Source organism: Malus sylvestris, chromosome 10 (assembly GCF_916048215.2).
Source record: "Malus sylvestris chromosome 10, drMalSylv7.2, whole genome shotgun sequence".
Classification (NCBI taxonomy): Eukaryota; Viridiplantae; Streptophyta; class Magnoliopsida; order Rosales; family Rosaceae; genus Malus; species Malus sylvestris.
The window spans coordinates 3,200,757-3,219,250 of NC_062269.1; the positions used below are offsets into that span (position 1 = coordinate 3,200,757).

At 36.8% G+C, this 18,494-nt stretch overlaps 1 protein-coding gene across 2 annotated transcripts in view; it reads right to left on the minus strand.

Annotated features, from left to right (window-relative positions):
• The window catches only part of LOC126585162 (uncharacterized), a 54,045-nt gene that overhangs the window by 16,056 nt on the left and 19,495 nt on the right, over positions 1 to 18,494 (minus strand). Inside the window, exon 1 of one of the 2 annotated variants that reach the window (XM_050249555.1) lies at positions 10,312 to 10,733. The exons of the other annotated variant lie outside the window; for it this stretch is intronic. Coding sequence (XP_050105512.1) covers positions 10,312 to 10,662 — 351 coding nt within the window. The 5' untranslated portion in view covers positions 10,663 to 10,733. Of the gene's footprint in view, positions 1 to 10,311; positions 10,734 to 18,494 lie in introns of those variants that run through there. 2 annotated transcript variants of the gene reach the window in all.

The following is an 18,494-nucleotide window of genomic DNA, read 5'->3' on the forward strand; positions in this document are numbered from 1 at the left end:
ACAATTCTGAAGTTTATAAATTTGATTGAATTTTGACTGGAGAATACTTTTCTCATCCTTTCTTGTTTCTAACTCGCCTATGAAGTAGCAGTGTAAATAGCGAAAGTTTACCAAATTCTCGGATTTGATTACTACCACAAATGTGAGAGAAAGGTATGGACCCAATTCGGCTGGAGTCTACCGAATAGCTCGACCCAGTTCGATCAAAGCCTACCGAATGGTGATCCACTGCTTCGGCAGGGATACACCGAATGGCATATTCTCTCACAATCCAATTTCGAGTTTGTTTTTACAACATATGGTAGAATCAGGGCTTGCCAAGGTGTGGCATCATGCCCGAAGCATGATCCTTGGTACCTAAGACCTAAAACTTCAAGAACAAGGGAAAATATTCCTGAACCTTAACCCTGCATAATCTATTTCAGTCTCGATGGAATAGACCATTAGTTATGCACATGTTCGTGCCCCTACCAATGTTGTTAAGGAGTACCATTCTAGTAGTCAATACGTGAGACTAATTTTGCTCCACCAAACACCATTGGAAGAGCAGAATTTTGACATGGATAGCCTTGTTGGCTGAATCCCCTTAGTAAACCATTGCATTTGCGAATATTTTTCCATGTTCTTGGATTCACGTTTAGTGTATGTTTTTCTTATGGATAATCTTATTGATGTTGTCCTCGAATATGAGTTAATTGAATCATGTTTCTTAATACATGTGACCGATTCAATTAAACATGTGATTGGTAGGAATGTGGGAAAGTTAGTTGTCTGGATGAATACATACTACGCACACTAACTTTACACCTAAATCACATCTGTAACAACGACTTCAGGTCTATCCAACTTGATTAAGAGCATTTGGCACACTCCTTGTTGTATGAATGGTACTGAATCACCATTTAGGGGACCTTAAATTCTCCCTGACGTTTAGTTTTTAAGCATATTCAAGTTGACAATGATCATAAATGAAACCACTGAAGCAATAAGAGTGAAATATCTTTGCAACACCTCCAAACATGAGCTTTAAGCTTTGATTTGGGGCCAATAAGTAGTCTCCCAATTGGGAACACACCACATGTGGACGGCCTAGAGCTGGGTGATTGAGCAGTTTAATTGCTTTGGCACGACCTTTTGGGACACTTAGGTCGAACAATGATGCTACGACGCATCTCCTTATCTGAAGTAAAGATCTTATGCCTACAAGCACACTTTGTGAAGCCTACTCATTAGGGAAATTGATGTTTTCTATATTATTCTTTGCAAAGATACGAAATCACCCTTTTTCATAAGTGGATTCAAGGGAATATATGTGGACTAATCCAACCAAAATGAAGACCATATAAATACTTATGATTTTGGTTGATGAATCGACAAACTGGTCACATGTTTGTCCATAAACATTGCTGCTAAACCTCTTGGCCGATTAAGGGCTCACCACCCTACTTATTATCCCTTAAGGTTTGAGAGACTGGATAATGCTGAAGAGTTTATATCAATGGTTTTCGATAAAGTATTGCATGTTGTTTTGGGTTTATAATTGAATATTGAATTCCCATGTTCATCTCAAATAGCCTCGCCTAGCGATCATAAAGCGCAATTTGAATGATTGCCCGAATTTTGGTACACATACCAAGTCTTTAGTTTCTGCCTAGGGGTATGCAATCTTGTACGCAATTATTTTGGTCTGCCTTGAGGCCCATTGCCACCCAACCTATATGACGTTATAGTTGGTTACTGGGTACGAACCTGACTATTTTCGTATTAACGCATTTGGGTATGCATTCTCTGTGCCAAGTTGCGCCGCCGTAACATACCACCATAGGTCGTCAAAGAAGGATGTGTATCTTTTGTCGATCATGATTCTCCTACACACTAGCTCTCTTCGAGCCCTTGCACACGATCTCTTTACCGCTCATTTACGGGTTGTCACTTTGATGAGACAATTTTCCCACCATTAGGGGGAGATAAGAACGTCAACGTTCCTGGAGAACAACACGAATTTGCGTGGACGTTGCCCACTATGTCTCATCTCGATCCCCATACCACACAAGTGTGATAAGCAAGTGCGATGAATTCTAGCTTTCAGAATGTTACTCCAGACGTATTCTCCTGATCTAACTAAAGTGACATACCAGCTGTAAACGTGTCTGCAAGGATAGACATACTTAACGGACGTCGAGTCAACATCCCTGGAGGGTGTACCGCCCTTGTTGGACGGTTTGGATGCCCATGTTGGATGGTCCAGTACATCGGCAGATAGTCAATCAATCTGTCTTGGCCTGGAGCACAATAGATCACTCGGTTCGTAGGATTCACTTCCCTGGAAGAGGAAGACAAGGCACAACAATGAATCTAAACTCGATCATTATCTTAAATAATTTCCATCTCATGAGATTAATTCAGATTTCTCCCGAGACTTAAAGTTCTTGGTCCAGTATACTAGTTGGGATGAGCTAAATGGAATTGAAATGAGATTATCATTGATGATGCTTTCACTTATATGGTAGCTACAGACATAAATGAAAAGCGACAATATCAAACCGTGTTCCGTTGATTAAACGTAGAACTGAGCGAACAACTAAAGTTACAATCCAAGTCAAATTCCTTACCAAAGTGTGTATTGGACATGTCGTTCCTACACTGCCCAAGGTAATCCTGTTGTGTTATAAGTGGGAAAGGAAGCGTTATGAGATTAATGAAATAGTGCAATATGATGCACGCCTTACGACGCAAGGTTTCTCTCAAACATCATGTGATTAATAACAACATTATGAAATGTGGTTAGTGTTTTCTCCATGGGGATATAGATACAAAGAATTACGTGTAAGTTATTGAAGAATTACATGGACTGTTTCAATTGGTTCCAAAACCACAAAATACCCTCTTAACTCGTTTTGAAGCGTTCACTTATGGATTGAAAAATCTGACGGATGTGGTATACCCGTCTAAGTGATTATTTGATTAGTCAAGGATGAATTATGCCCTTGCGTGTTAAACTATGAAGCCTTTTTCCAAATTGCTAGATTTACAGTTTATGTCGTTGACATGAATCTCACTAAGACTCCGGAAGAGCTTGAGAAAATTGCTTTGCACCTAAAGATGGAATTTGAGATGAATGATCTTGGAAAAACTCGTTATACCTTAACCCAAAGTTGAAGCATTGTTCTGACGGTATTTTTGGTCTACTGGTCAAACTACACTTCGAATGTGTTACCTTTGAGTATACCTATGATCGTCCATAAGTTATATGAAAATGAGACCCTTGAAGAGGTTATGGAATTAGAAATTCCATATCTAAGTTCAACGTTGTGCTTCGTTGTACTTAGCTCATTGTATTTAGACATGACATCTCATTCGTTGTTGATCTTGGTAAAGATGCAGCATCGTGCCTACACGCAACCACTGAATTGGTATTAAAGACGTACCCTGAAGGTACCACATGGGTAAATCCCATTGCATCTTAGCTGATCTAACCCCTCTGATCCTTGAAATGATGTTTGCTTTGTTTGTTATGCTGACGCATGTTACTTATCAAACTCACTCAAGGCAAAATCCCCAAATGGTTATGTCTTTACCGTTAGGGATATCGCAATATCTTGGAGGTCCATGATATGACCTTAGTTGTGAAATCTTTGAATCGTTCCAAGACTCACCTTACTTCACTGTGTCACAAGTGAGACATGGTTAGGAGTTCTTGTTGAGCATATTCGAAGTACTTGCTATGTTTTCATCCATCGTTGAGTCCTAACGACGATCCATGAAGATTATGCCGCATGTATCAACCTGACCAAGCCATGATACATCAACGAAGTCAACACCAAGACATATTGCGTCCACATCTACATCAGCAAAGCGTCAGGAGATTGAAATCGTGCAAGCCGATCCCAGACAAACTTGTCGACCTCTACACGACGTCACTGCCGAAGTCAACCTTCCAGAAGCTTGTCCAAGGAATTGGTATACCTAACTATTCATATGCAATGCTTGTAGTTCTCATTTGGAAGTTATGTCAAACTCCAGGGGAGTATCCAAATGTATACTCAATCTTAATGTACTCTTTTTCCCTACGATTAAGAGCATTTTTCCCACTGGATTTTTGCTACCTAACTAGGTTTTAACGAGGCACCCATCTGGGCTGATCATACCCTTGAGAGCTCTTCTACTTGCTTCCAAATGACGTATAGTTTTAACTTAATGCAACTTCTCACTTTTCTCCTTAGTCTGTGGGTTTTTCTCCCACCTTGGGTTTTACCATAGTGAGGTTTTGTGAGTTTTACTTGTTATGCATTCTTCAGTTGTTTTGAGACTCACATTCGCTCATTGTGCCGACGACTTCATCAATTGTACTTGCTTCATCATTGATGACCTATTGCACCATTTACTTGAGTATTTACACACTCAAGGGAGAGTGTTGCAATCCTATTATATCTTGGAATATCTCTTATATTCCTATTAGGAGTAGATTGCCTATTAAATGTTGTAATCCTAAAGGGTAAGGAATTAACCTTCCTACTACTATAAATAAAGGCACAATGAGGTGGAATAGCACACACCCACAATTACACATCTCTCTCTTCTTCTTCTCTATTGTCGCACCTTTTTTCTGTCTCTATGGCCTCCATAATTGTTCAGTAAATTATACCTACAACATTGAGAAGATAAAAGATCTGCATTTCTCACAAAACGTGGTTGCTCACTGTTTTTAGTCAGTTTTGCAAATTCATATAAAAATCTTCATTAAATCTATTAGTTTTCACCTTTGCCTCACAATGATGTTTCTAAAAGTAATGTAAGACTTTTTGTTGATATTCAAGAATATAGACCTCGTTTAGGCAATGTTCGGCCTCACTGCTATTTTTTTACTTACTTTTTGGGTTTTGGTTTAAATATTCTATTAGAAATACATTAGTGACTCAAAAATTAGTAGAACCACTTTCAAATGCCCTATAAAGATTTTCTTAATGCTCACAAAAAAAAAAAAAAATAGAAAATTTGCAAACACAAAAAACGTGGGTCATGATTTTAGGTGATTTTGCAAATTCATACAAGAATCATTATTAAATATTTTTGTTTCAACCTTATCCTCACCACGATGCTTTTAAAATTAGTGCAATAATTTCAGTTAATATTTCTTGAGAGTGAAACCCCATTTCAGCAATGTTTTATGCGCAACTAATATGTTTTCAGTTAATTTTTGGGTTTCAGCTTAAATAATCTATGAGAAATGCATTTGTGGCTCTATAATTGGTAGAACAACTTTCAAATGCCTTATAAATATTTAATTAATGTTCAGTAGAATATTTTTTGAAAATAAAAAATTGCATTTTAGACAAGAAAAAAAGTCACGATTTTTAGACGGTTTTGAAAAGTTGTATAATTTTTTTAATACATCTATATTTTTACGCTAAGGGGAGGGGGAGTTTGGCTAAGCCACACAAATGGCAGTCTAATTCGGTATCAAATTCGCCATCCACGAGATTTGAACCTAGGACCTCCCACTTCCAAGTGGAGAGGAATACCACAAGATCGTAGTACTGAGTGGCAAAAAATCATCAATAAATCTAATTGTTTTCACCTTCGCCTTTCCATGATGTTTTAAAACTAATGTAAGGCTTTACATTAATATTCTTGAGTACAAGCCCCAATTTATGCAATGTTTTAGGCCTTACTACAACAGCAACACACAACAACAACCAAGCCTTATGCCATTAAGTGGGGTCTACTATACACCACTATGATCGGGTTTGCACCAAAACTTTCGTTAGCTACAAATACTTCATATCATTTCCTAGTCTTTTTCCAAGTCTTCCTAACTTTTCCGCCACCCCTTTTGCCTTGAGCCTCTATCTCATAGTCGCCTATTCTACCATAGCATTTGTAGATACTCGGTTCATGTACCCAAACCATCTTAACCAATTTTCTTTCATCTTATCTTCAATGGAGACCACTTCTACTTTACTTGTCATGCCCCGATCCCGACATTCGTCAAGGATCGGCGCGTGACATCACCCATTACATGTATATATAACATACCCCGCCTCCGAGATATGTACAAAGCACAACTCACAGTCCAACTGCATAGTAATTTTTCGTACACTTTATGGCTACATCTAACCTCCTCGTTAGACTGCCTACGTACCTTAAACAGGAATCAAGCCATTCGTAGTTCGTCTTTCACTACACTCAAACAATCATCACGTAAATCACTATGTCGCAACATAATACCACAATTCAAGTATGCAACATCTCAAGGAATATTCGACGAAGCACAATAATATTCTCTAGTCATCTTGCCATTCACACACACATATGTTTCCAAACACCATTCAATAATCACAGCAATCAATAGCATATACAATACATCGAAATGCAGGGTTAGAGCCACATAGTTTGGTCGAAGCCTACATCTCTAAAGCTGAAATCAAATCCAAGTAACAAACAAGTCAAATGATGCGATTTCGGATCACTCAATGAACTCGCATAGTAGAAGGGATTCCAAACCTCTCAATGGAATTCGAGTGGATACGATCCTGGACCATCACTTAACAGAATCGTTGATTAGAAGGGATTTTAGACCATCATTTAATGGAATCCAAGTGGATACAATTCCAGACCATCACTCGACAGAATTGCAAATTAAAAGGAATTCCGAACCATCACTCAACGGAATCCAAGTGGATATGATTCCAGGCCATCGCTTAATGGAATCGCAGGTTAGAAAGGATTCCGGGCCATCACTCAATGGAACCCTAGCGGAAACCCAGTTTTGGATTATTCAACGGAATCAAGCGGAAGTCCAAGGAATATAACAACGGCTTGAAGAACAATACAAGAACTAAGTACTTAATATAGAAGGGTTGAACGAAATGAAAGTGAAATAAGGAAACAAGATGGGAAACAAGTTTTGTGTCGATCCAACAGTCGGATCATCAATTCATATAATAACCAAGTGGCGGCCGACTAGACGGTCAACTATAAAATTATATTAAAATATTGGGATTTCATTAAACGGATGTCATAGATGGAATCAGGGTATCAAAATTAGCGTAGGATGGTCAGGTGGGGTCTCGTCCCACCCGCTGATGCACGCGGTGGCTAATCGCGCTCGACATGCCGAAAAATTCAACTGTTTCAAAAAAATTACCAAATTTTACAGGCATGTATATCTCAATGAGCGGAGTAATTTTCATACATGAGTTGAAGTCCAATTCAGATTGAAAGTGCTCTGAATTTCCCTCGATCCATCGAAACCCTAGAATTTGGGTGTCCTCGATTCGACCTCCATAGTAGCTCCAATGCCTCCTCCATAGCTTGGGATTTGTTCCTAAGGTTGAGGGGAGCCTTATGATGGTGGTGGTTAACGAAGTTACCTTCGAATTTGATAGATCGCCACCACGAACCGTGTTGCACCCACCATGCGGGTTTCACAATTTCAAGGCCAAAATCCATTTATTTTGGGGTGGAATGGGTAGAGGGGGGGCCAACGAGTGTTTCCCTAGGAGGTTGTTTAACGTGGTTCGCCGAAAAAACCGATGGAAAACCATTAGAAATGGCTACCCGAACTGGGTCGGGTCACACACGAAAATGGGGGATCTGATTCCCTCATTCTCTCCTCACTCCTTTCCCCTTCTTACTCTCCTCCCCCATTGGTCACTCCCCCCTCCTTTTCAGAAACTTCTAACGTCCATAACGTCTCCTTTCTCATCCCAATTCATGAACGGCCTTCGCCTATCCGCTCGTGGGGTCGACCTCAATTAGAAAACATTAAGAGTGATCCAAAAGTCTACGGATTTTAAAGGATTATTTTCAAAAATTAAAACTTTGTAATTAAGTAATTAAAATATAAAATTAATTTAAATTCGCGAAAATACTATAAAATCCTGCGAATACAAAATACGTAAATTACAATAGTGAAATTCCAAATGTCACATTACCTCGAATGTCCTCGTTGTTAATCCAATCATTTTGACACCCCAACCCCAATAACACAAGTTACGAGGTCGAGATATCTTGGCCGTCACTAAATTGACCATATGGCCCCATTGAGGGATGACTTCACAAGCCAACTTAATAACGAAGCCATAGTAAGATAATTACGATGTGAGTGAATTTGAATCAAAACATTCATTAATAATAAATCAAAAGTTGCTACAAATTTTCCTAATCAACCTTCCCACTTGTGAACATATATTTAGGGTTTAGATCCCATTATTACATCACATCAGAGCAGCTAGAAGTTTTATACAACAGTAAATACATAAAAGTGTAGTGCTATGCATAATCAAGAGTGATCATGCAAATATTACTGACAAAATAAATATACAGCAGAGGAATCATCACCTAAAATCCAAAGGATGATACCTCACTGCCAAGCCCACTTGCCACCACTGAGGTTCTCATGATTCTTGCTATGTCCTGAGGAGTCAATAAACAAAGTATGAGTGGATCAAGTTCTATCTCATCAAAATAAATCGAATAACCTCCGTTTTGAAATCACCTGTTGTAGAATTATCAAAAAGACGGGCTTAGGGCCCACATCCAACAATATTGATATAGTCCCAACTTGGTAATTACTACCCACACAATCCGTCAGGTGTGAGGTTTTATTACAAAAGGCCTCTCGGTGTTAGATAGAGTGAATATAGGATATTTAAACTCTTCTGTACTTAGAGATATGGTTGATGTGGGATATTTCAATACCTATATATATATATATATATATATATATATTAAAAACTACATACATAATAATACTACCATAATAGTTGTCACAATCAATTCATCTCGCACGTCATATCAAAGAAAGTAAGTCATTCATAAAATCAAAGTAATAGAATATGATTTTATCAATATCGTAGATGATTCTTATAATCATGTATACGCACGTTGGTGCGACTTCGATTCCAATGATCTCTCTACTAAATATATTTATTTCATAAACGCTATAATTTGTATATATAATAAATGATTTGATCATATTAATTCTGCATAGTCCCCTCAAGTTGGATAGTAAATGTCATAATTAAGGCTTTTTAGTCGAAATGGAGTCCTTGAGATTTGCCTAACTCATCACCTTGGTCCCTGAGATTCAAAATCAATAGAAGTGATCCATGAGATAGTCCACCATCAATCATTTTGGTCCTTCAGTGAAAAATTGTGTTAAATAAGAATTAAAATGACAAAATTACCCTCAATGTAATAAACAATAGGCCAACATGATTTGACAAAAATTGAGGGTATTTTTAATATTTTATCCTTATTTTATGGAGATTTTTCACTGAATGATGAAAATGATTGATTGTGGACAAACTCAAGTACCAATTCTATCAATTTCAAATCTCAAGGACCAAAGCAAGGAGTTATGCAAATCTCAATAACCATTTTAACTAAACAATTATTATTCCTAATTTCCTAAAGCCCTTGGGAAGGTATCTGCCAATTGTACCCGAGAAGAAGTGCAGCAAGGAAAAATTTATAAAGACAATGGATACATGCCACTTCGCTGCAAAAAACGATACTTAAAGGACAATTTTCCCGAGTTTTTCACCGCCGTTTTTACCGTTTGCTGCAAAAAACAAATACTCTCCCCTTGCGAGCTCCGTCGTCAATTCCCTTCACGAACTTTGATTCCCTCTGAAAAAATGATTAGCTGAAATTTGAATTTTTCAAACTTTGTGTCTGGTTATATCTAACGATCCCTAATTCTAAATTTATGGTTTAGATATATAAAAAAGATATCTCGGGTACTTCATTGCTATCCATTAAGCTCCCCACTTTCAAGCATAGCAAAAAATTCTAATTGAGTTGAGTTTTGAACATGCTGATTAGTTAGACAACTGAATTACTAATCTTTATTATTATTGCAACAAACACACGGATTACACTAAAAGCTAGTGAATCATACACTTGCAGATGACTTATCCAAACACAAAGATAAGACATGATTTTATTATTATTGCTATAAACACACGGATTACAGTGAAATTCAAAAACTAAAAACAAGGAAAAAAGTAGTGATGAAAACCAATGCCACTTCCGGGAACACGATTGCACTCGCACATGCAACAAGCCTTTTAAACCCATAGGTGACCCAAATGGGACGAGTGAAGTCTCGTGAGGGTTTCCAGAGACGTTACCCACAAACATCATGCATACGGATCATCAACATCTGACTTGGGAGACTGAGTAGATATCCACCCCTCCAGCATCAGGTTGTTTTTGGTTGAGGCGTAATTCGAATCTGTTTTCAATGAACGGCCTGGTTATGAGATCGCTTTGCAAGTGACGTAATCGGCAGCGCGTGATTAGGTTGTTGTTGTCAGGTGGTCCGACAGGCTCGACCTTGAACAATGTGCAAGCCCAATTGTCTTTGGTTTCATTTCGGTCAGCAGCTGCGGCCAGGACCAATAGCCTGTTTTGGTCCACCCTTCTCAAGTAGTTGCCATTGTAGGAGCATTTGATATGCACGTAATTCTTGTCGGCGTAGTCCTCATTGTTTGGCTTCTCGGTGGTGAACTTTATGAACCTGCTGTTTTCATTGTCCTCGGAAAACTGGACAATCTCATTAAGGTCGCTTTCTGCATCAAGTTGATAGCGCAAATACTTGTTGTTGATATCTGCTTTCAGCAGAAAAGGGCTTGGTAGTACAGGTGGAGCCATATCGTATAGTGTAGTTGGGATTGGGATGCTCTCTCTTTTTTATTCTCTGTTGATGATCTAATTTGCTTGCTGTGAATGTGATGCTTAGTTTAAACCTGCTATCCTATTTATAAGAAATTAAGCACAAGCTAGCTCAAGTTATGGTCTTTAATTAATATTAATTTCGACAAATCAGTTTCCCATCTCTTTCATTGATATGAACATGGCTGATCTCATTGGTGTGGCGCAATATTTGTTAAATTAGCCGTTCGGGTTGATATCTTTGTACAACTCATCTGCCAATTCTACAAGTTGTAGACCTAATTCCCAGGACAAAATTAAAAAAAAATTAAAATCCAAAACTAATATAAGATAAATAAAGACTTTTTATATCATAAAATAAGACTTTCTAACTTGTATACAAGACTATAGTGACAAGATCAAACACATTGATGGGTGCGCATTTTCCATCAACATTTGTTCTGTTCGTTTAAACTGAGCGTGGAGTCTTTTTTAGCAATTAAAAGTTTTGTATGATGTAATTGTCTTGGTTTGATAAGACCTACATCTAGATGAGATGCTTCTGAAGACTAATGTAAAACTTTATGTTGATATTTCTTGAGGGTGAAACATCGTTTGAGAAACGTGTTGGGCCTCATTACAATTTTTTCATTTAGTTTTTAACTTTTGGTTTAAATATTCTACTATGAATAAATTTGTGGCTTTAATAACTAGTAAAACCACTTTCAAATATCTTAGTATCGGCTTTCAGAACAAAGGGGATTGGGATGATCTCTCTCTCTTTTTTGTTTTTTTTTTCCTTTAATTTGCTTGCTTTGAATGTGATGCTCAGTTCAAACCTACTATCCTATTTCTAAGAAATTAAGCACAAGCTATCTCAAGTTATGGACTTTAATTAATATTAATTTCCTCAATCAGTTTCCCATATCTTTCATTGATACGAACATGGCTGATCTCATTGGTGTGACGCAAGATTTGTTAAAATAGCGATCGGATTGATTTTTCTTTGTATAACTCTTCTGCCAATTCTGAACTTGTACATATAATTCCCATTATAAAATAAATAAATAAAATTCAAAATTCATATAAAATAAATAGAGACTTTTTATAGCATATAAAATAAGACTTTGTAACTTGTACATAGTTACTGATAACATTCATCTAAGAACTAACAGATGAATGTATGCAAGCAATATTGAAGAAATACAGAGAGAAAGATCGAAAGGAATAGAGAGAGAAATAGAGAAAGAAATGAGTGAAAGCTTTGTTATTTCATAAGAACAAAAGATCATCACAAAAGAACCCTGATTCCTTCTTATATAGTCTGCCCATGTAGCTTATCAGCTAAGCCACCTGTGTAACTAATTCTTAACAAACTAACTAACTCCAATAGCTGATATGGAACTTATGATGATGTGTCAATAACTATATATCTTCAACATCCCCCCGCAATCTCAACTGGGATTTTCTAGCTTGAGATTGTAAAAATGTTATACAAATGAAGGACTGTGAAGACCTTTGGTAAGAACATCGGCAGTTTGCTCCTCAGTTGGGATATACAACACCTCCAAATCGCCTTCATGCACTCGTTCTCGTACAAAATGGTAGTATGTATTAAGGTGTTTAATTCTTGAATGAAACACCATATTAGCACTTAAGGCAATAGCGGACATATTGTCACAGTGAATCGTTGGTGGAGCATCCAAAAATACACTCAAATCCTTCAATATATTTCGAATCCAAGCTATATCTGCGGCAGTATGTGCTAAGGCTTTATATTCAGCCTCAGTAGAACTCCTGGATACCAAGTTTTGTTTCTTCGATTGCCAAGAAATTGGATTACTACCCAAGTACACGACATAACCAGTGATAGACCGACAAGTATTCAAGTCTGTAGCCCAATAAGAATCAGAAAACGCAGTAAGCTTTGAAACTGTGTTTGCAGAAAAAGTAATACCAATGTTCATGGTTTCTTGAAGATAACGAATGATTCATTTAACAACGCCAAAATGAACATCAGTTGGTGAGGACATAAACTGACATACTGTGTTTACAGCAAAGGCAATATCAGGCCTAGTAAAGGTCAGATATTGTAAAGATCCCACAATACTTATGTAGAAGGTTGGATCTGTCAATAATTGTCCCTCAGAGTGTAACATTTGATGATGAGGTTTACAAGGAGTGGTTGCTGGTTTACATGATTCCATACCTGCTTTATGGACGAGAACTTTGATATACTTAGACTGATTAACAAAAACACTGCCATTTGCTTTATATTGAACTTGTAAACCCAAAAAATATGTAAGTTGTCCCATATCCTTTAACTCGAATACCTCAGATAATTATTGAATCACTTTTTGGATCTTCAAAGGATTAGAACCAATTAAGATGATATCATGAACATAAAGTAATAAGATAATGATATCAGAGTCATCCTTCTTGACAAACAAACTTGTATCAGAAGTTGATGCATGAAACTCCATAACTGTCAAATAACTTGTAAACTTCGAATTCCACACTCGTGGAGCCTGTTTCAAGCCATATAATGACTTGACCAATTTGCAAACATGAGAAAGATATGATGTATCAATAAACCCTTGTGGTTGCTGCATATAAACTTCTTTTTGTAAATCTCCGTGTAGAAAAGCGTTCTTGATATCTAATTGGCGAAGAGGCCAATGATTCATTGCAGCTAAAGAAAGAATAATCCTTACAGTAGTATGTCCGACAACAGGACTAAATGTGTCCAAGTAGTCAATACCATGTTCTTGGGAGAACCCTTGAGCTACAAGCCTTGCTTTATACCTGGAGACACTGCCATCAGACTTTTTCTTCACTTTGTATACCCATTTGTTTCCTTCAATTGTTCTGTCTTCAGGTGCAGGAACCAATAGCCAAGTTCCTTGTGCTCGAAGTGAATCATACTTCTCCTGCATTGCCTTTTGCCACTGTGAAATTGTAGGAGCTTTTCGAAATGTCTTAGGTTCTGAAGCATCAGTGATCTCAGAAAGAAAGGAATAGCCACCCGTGAAAGGTTCTTCATTAGTGATTTGGAGACAACAAAGCTCAGGACATTGTGCTACTAAAGCAGCATAATTTTGTCCCTCAATTGTTCCACTCTTCAATCTAGGGACCATTGAGTGAGTCAATGGTGTAGTATGTAAAATGAGATCAAATAGAGATAAATCAGGAAGGATTACCTCAAGTTGTGACTCAGAGTGGACAAGCAACAAGGATTGTGTACCAGAGTGATGATGTGTAGGAGAGTGATGATGTGAAGAGCTTGGAGATGCATATAGAAGATTGGTTTCAGTCGAATTTGTATCTTGATCACTAGGTTGAATCACCTGTGTATTGTCCGAACTAGAAACATTCAATTAACCAACCACATTTATACTTTCACAATTTGCAGGAATACTGTGATGTGAACCAGTATCATTTGCTGATATATGTATAAAACTAGCTGCTTGTGAATCATGCTGTATTTATGTATGAGGCAGGACTCTTGCACTTGGAACTTGTAACTGAATCAAAACAGGTGTCTGAGAACACCTATATGTAGCTGTAGAATCCTTAGATGGCAAAACTTGTTTAAACGGATATACATCTTCATCATGTAGTACATGCCTTGACAGAATGAACTTTCTAGTCTTGATATCATAACAAATAAGTCCTTTATATCCATGAGCAAAACCAAGAAATACACATTGAGCTGACCGTAGCTCCAATTTATTCTTATTGAATGATCTTATCAAGATAGAGCAGCCATAAGAAACTCTTAACTTTGGAGGATATGAAGTTTCCAAATGAGATTCCATCGCCGGAAAAGCAGAAGGCCTAATGGCCCAAAAATAAGCAGATTTAACTAAAAAATTACCATCATTTATTCCACTTCAGATACACTTGGCAGTCAAAGCATCAAAACTAATTGGAATGCTAAGAATTTGTTCAACCACCTCTTTAGTAAAACAAGTAATAGTGGATCCAAACCATTATTGTAACAATAGTTAGCTACAGTAGCCTTATATGTATTGTCGGCGTTACCACACAATCCCAATATACGTCCAGGATCGACATGTGATCTCATCAAATACTCATATCTCTAACTTACCCCACCTCCGGAATATGGCAAAGTGATGAGTCAATATTTACCATATATTTTACCCTAATCTTAGTATTAATTTATTAGTTATTTTGGTAGAATTTTGATACTTTGTTATATATTTCTAATATAGGACATTCGAATTCATCTGGAGAAAAAAGTAACCAAACGGATGATTTTTGGAGTGATTCCAATTGGAGGATGTTCGTGAGTCTTTCGAGATGATTATATCAAAATTCCAAATTTTTCTACCAAGCCGTTTGACCGTGGCAATTCAATTAAGGCCCTGCGCGCAGCTTTCTCAGATTGACATTTCGGGACATTTTGCGTATTTTGAAAGTCAAGATGTAATATTTTGAGGAAGATTTCTTCTGAGGATTTGTATGGGACGTCTCCAGCTTTCAAAAGAGACCTTTTGGGACCAAATCGGAGTTGATTTGGTTGGTCAGAAGTCTGATTTTCTGAGAACTCCGAATTCTAGTTCAAATAGGAAACCTTTTATTTTCTGTTTTATTATTTTATTATGTTTCATAGTTTTATTGTAAGACCTTTTAGGGTTTTATTTTGTATTAGTATAAATAAGATATTTAGCCATTAGGGGAAAAGGGGAGGAGAGAATAGGAGGAGAATGCACACAATACTTTGGAGGATTCAAGTTTATTTTCAAGGTGTTTTCTATCCATGTTCTTAATAATATTTTGTTTTATAGTTGTTAGTAACTAGTTTTGTTTGCTAGATCGAGGCCACGACCCTTAGCAAGAATACGTAGTTTCTTTTCAATCTGCTTATGATATTATGCATGCAAGTTTTGAATTATTAATCATCGTGCTTTAAACTATCTAATTGTGTTGATGATTGGCCGCCATTAGGATATTTAGAAAAGTAATTTGATGCAATTTTGGCGGAGGGCTGTCCCTGGAATTGGCGCTGGCTTCTTGTGGTTAATATGTGTAACTTCTTAGGATGGACGACATGTCTTAAGGGTTATATGGTTTTTCAAAAGGATTTCACAAAACTTTATGAGTCTTGCATGTTAACTTTTGATCTGGACACCACAGACAGGTTGCATGTTAGATATAGGTTCTATGTTGGAGGTTCCAAGTAGGGCATACATTAGGAAAACCTAACCATCAAAATATGCATTTGTAATTCATAAGTAATTGGAAGAACTACGTAGGATTGTTAAGGTGATGGTGAAACCCTAGTGCTTAAATTTATTTTCAAAACTATTTTCTTTGGTTTTCTTTACTTTCCCAATTTATAGTGGATCCAAACCATTATTGTAACAATACTTAGCTACAGTAGCGTTAAGCATATTATCGGCGTCATGCCCCGATCCCGACATACGTCCAGGATCGACACGTGATGTCACCAAATACCCACATCTCTAACTTACCCTGCCTCTGGGATATGGCAAAGTGATGAGTCAATATTTTACCATATATTTTACCCTAATCTTAGTATTAATTTGTTGGTTATTTTGGAAGAATTTTTATACTTTGTTATATATTTCTAATGTAGGATATTCTACATCCTCGGGAGAAAAAGTAACCAAACAGATGAATTTTGGAGCGATTCCAATTAGAGAATGTTCGTGAGTCTTTCAAGCTGATTGTATCATAATTCCATATTTTACTATCAAGCTGTTTGACCGTGGCGATGAAATTAAGGCCCAGCACGCAGCTTTCCCATATTGACGTTTCTGGACGTTTTGGGTATTTTGAAGGTCAAGATGTTATGTTTGGAAGAAGATTCCTTCTGAGGATTTGTATGGGACGTCTCCAGCTTTCAAAAGAGACCTTTTGGGATGAAATTGAAGTTGATTTGTTTGGTCAAAAGTCTGATTGTCTGATAACTCCGAATTCTAGTTCAAATAGGAAACCTTTTATTTTCTGTTTTATTATTTTATTATGTTTCCTAGTTTTATTCTAAGACCTTTTTGGGTTTTATTTTGTATTAGTATAAATAAGATGTTTACCATTAGGGTAAAAGAGGAGGAGAGAATAAGAGGAGAACACACATAGTACTTTGGAGGATTCAAGTTTATTTTCAAGGTGTTTTCTATCCATGTTCTTAATAATATTTTGTATTATGGTTGTTAGTAACTAGTTTCGTTTGCTAGGGCGAGGCCACGAGCCTTAGTGAGAATATGTAGTTTCTTTTCAATTTGCTTATGATATATATTATGCATGCAAGTTTTGAATTATTAATCACTGTGCTTTAAACTATATAATTGTCTTGATGATTGGCCACCATTAGGATATTTAAAAAAGTAATTTGATGCAATTTTGGTGGCGGGCTGTCCCTGGAATTGGTGCTGGCTTCTTGTGGTTAATATGTGTAACTTCTTAGGATGGACGACACGTCTTAAGGGTTATATGGTTGTTCAAAAGGATTTCATAAAACTTAATGAGTCTTGCATGTTCACATTCGATCTGGACACCACAGACGGGTTGCATGTTAGATATACGTTCAATGTTGGAGGTTCCAAGTAGGGCATACTTTAGGAAAACCAAACCTTCAAAATATGCATGTGTAATTCATAAGTAATTGGAAGAACTACGTAGGATTGTTAAGGTGACGGTGAAACCCTAGTGCTTAAATTTATTTTCAAAAACTATTTTCTTTGGTTTTCTTTACTCTCCCAATTTATTTAATTGTTTTCAGTTAAATTCGTTTTTAATATTTTAGGTTATAAAACCAACATCTTCTAGACTTTATTTTCAAATAATTAATTAAGATTTCGTTTTAACATAAATTATGGCTTTTTTTATTAGCACCCCACAAAATGTTGAATGCACCCCACATTAAAATTTAATATTAAATGACTTATTTACCCCACTATGCAATGACAATTTTGACCTTATTAGGTTTTTAAAAAATAAAATAAAAATATCTAAATACACCCCAAATCAATGTTTCGGAACCTTCACATGAGGTAAGACTATGTTTCATCGGTGGTTTGGTTAATTTCATATTGCTTTTTTTTTTCTTCCGTTGGTTATTCATTTTCTTCTTTGCAGGTTACAAATCCAGCCAGTGGTCCTCCTAGAGAAGGTTTGGTTATATCCCTTGAAATGAACAATGGAAAGCGACAAAATATTTTGGAGGTTGGACCAGAAAATGCATCGCAGGTTTGTTGGCATGTACTACTCTGCCTATTGATATTGAGTTGTATGGTTCTTAACAAATAATTGAGGTGTATGATTCTTAGTAAATAAATGAGGATTTGATAATATTTTTTGGTGTATTTAAATAGGATAGCATACAAGGCAATACCTCTATAGGGGACAGTGAGGTTGCAACAACGAGGGTCGTTGATTACACAAACGCATTTAAAACAGACGAGGTAACTATTTTTAGTATATTGAATGTGCATCTGTGAATTTCATGGAAACTCTTGCATTCTTTTATGCAACATAGTGCATTAGGTTCATAATAGGGACTAACATATGGGTTGGAATCTTAGCATGTCTACAAACATTTTGTTAGTGGCAAATGTCAATGATCTTGTATGTACAGGTGTTCAAAAGTAAAAATGATTTCCTTTATTGGACTCGCGCACAAGGAAAAAAGAATAATATGGTTATTGTCATTAAGAGGTCTGATGCGGGAAGGGTTGACCGAATGAGGAAGAGAGCTCGAATAACATTTGCTTGTGAGAGACATGGCGAGTATCGATCCATATTGAGGAAGTCTGATATTAATGACCAAAATTCTGATGCAAATA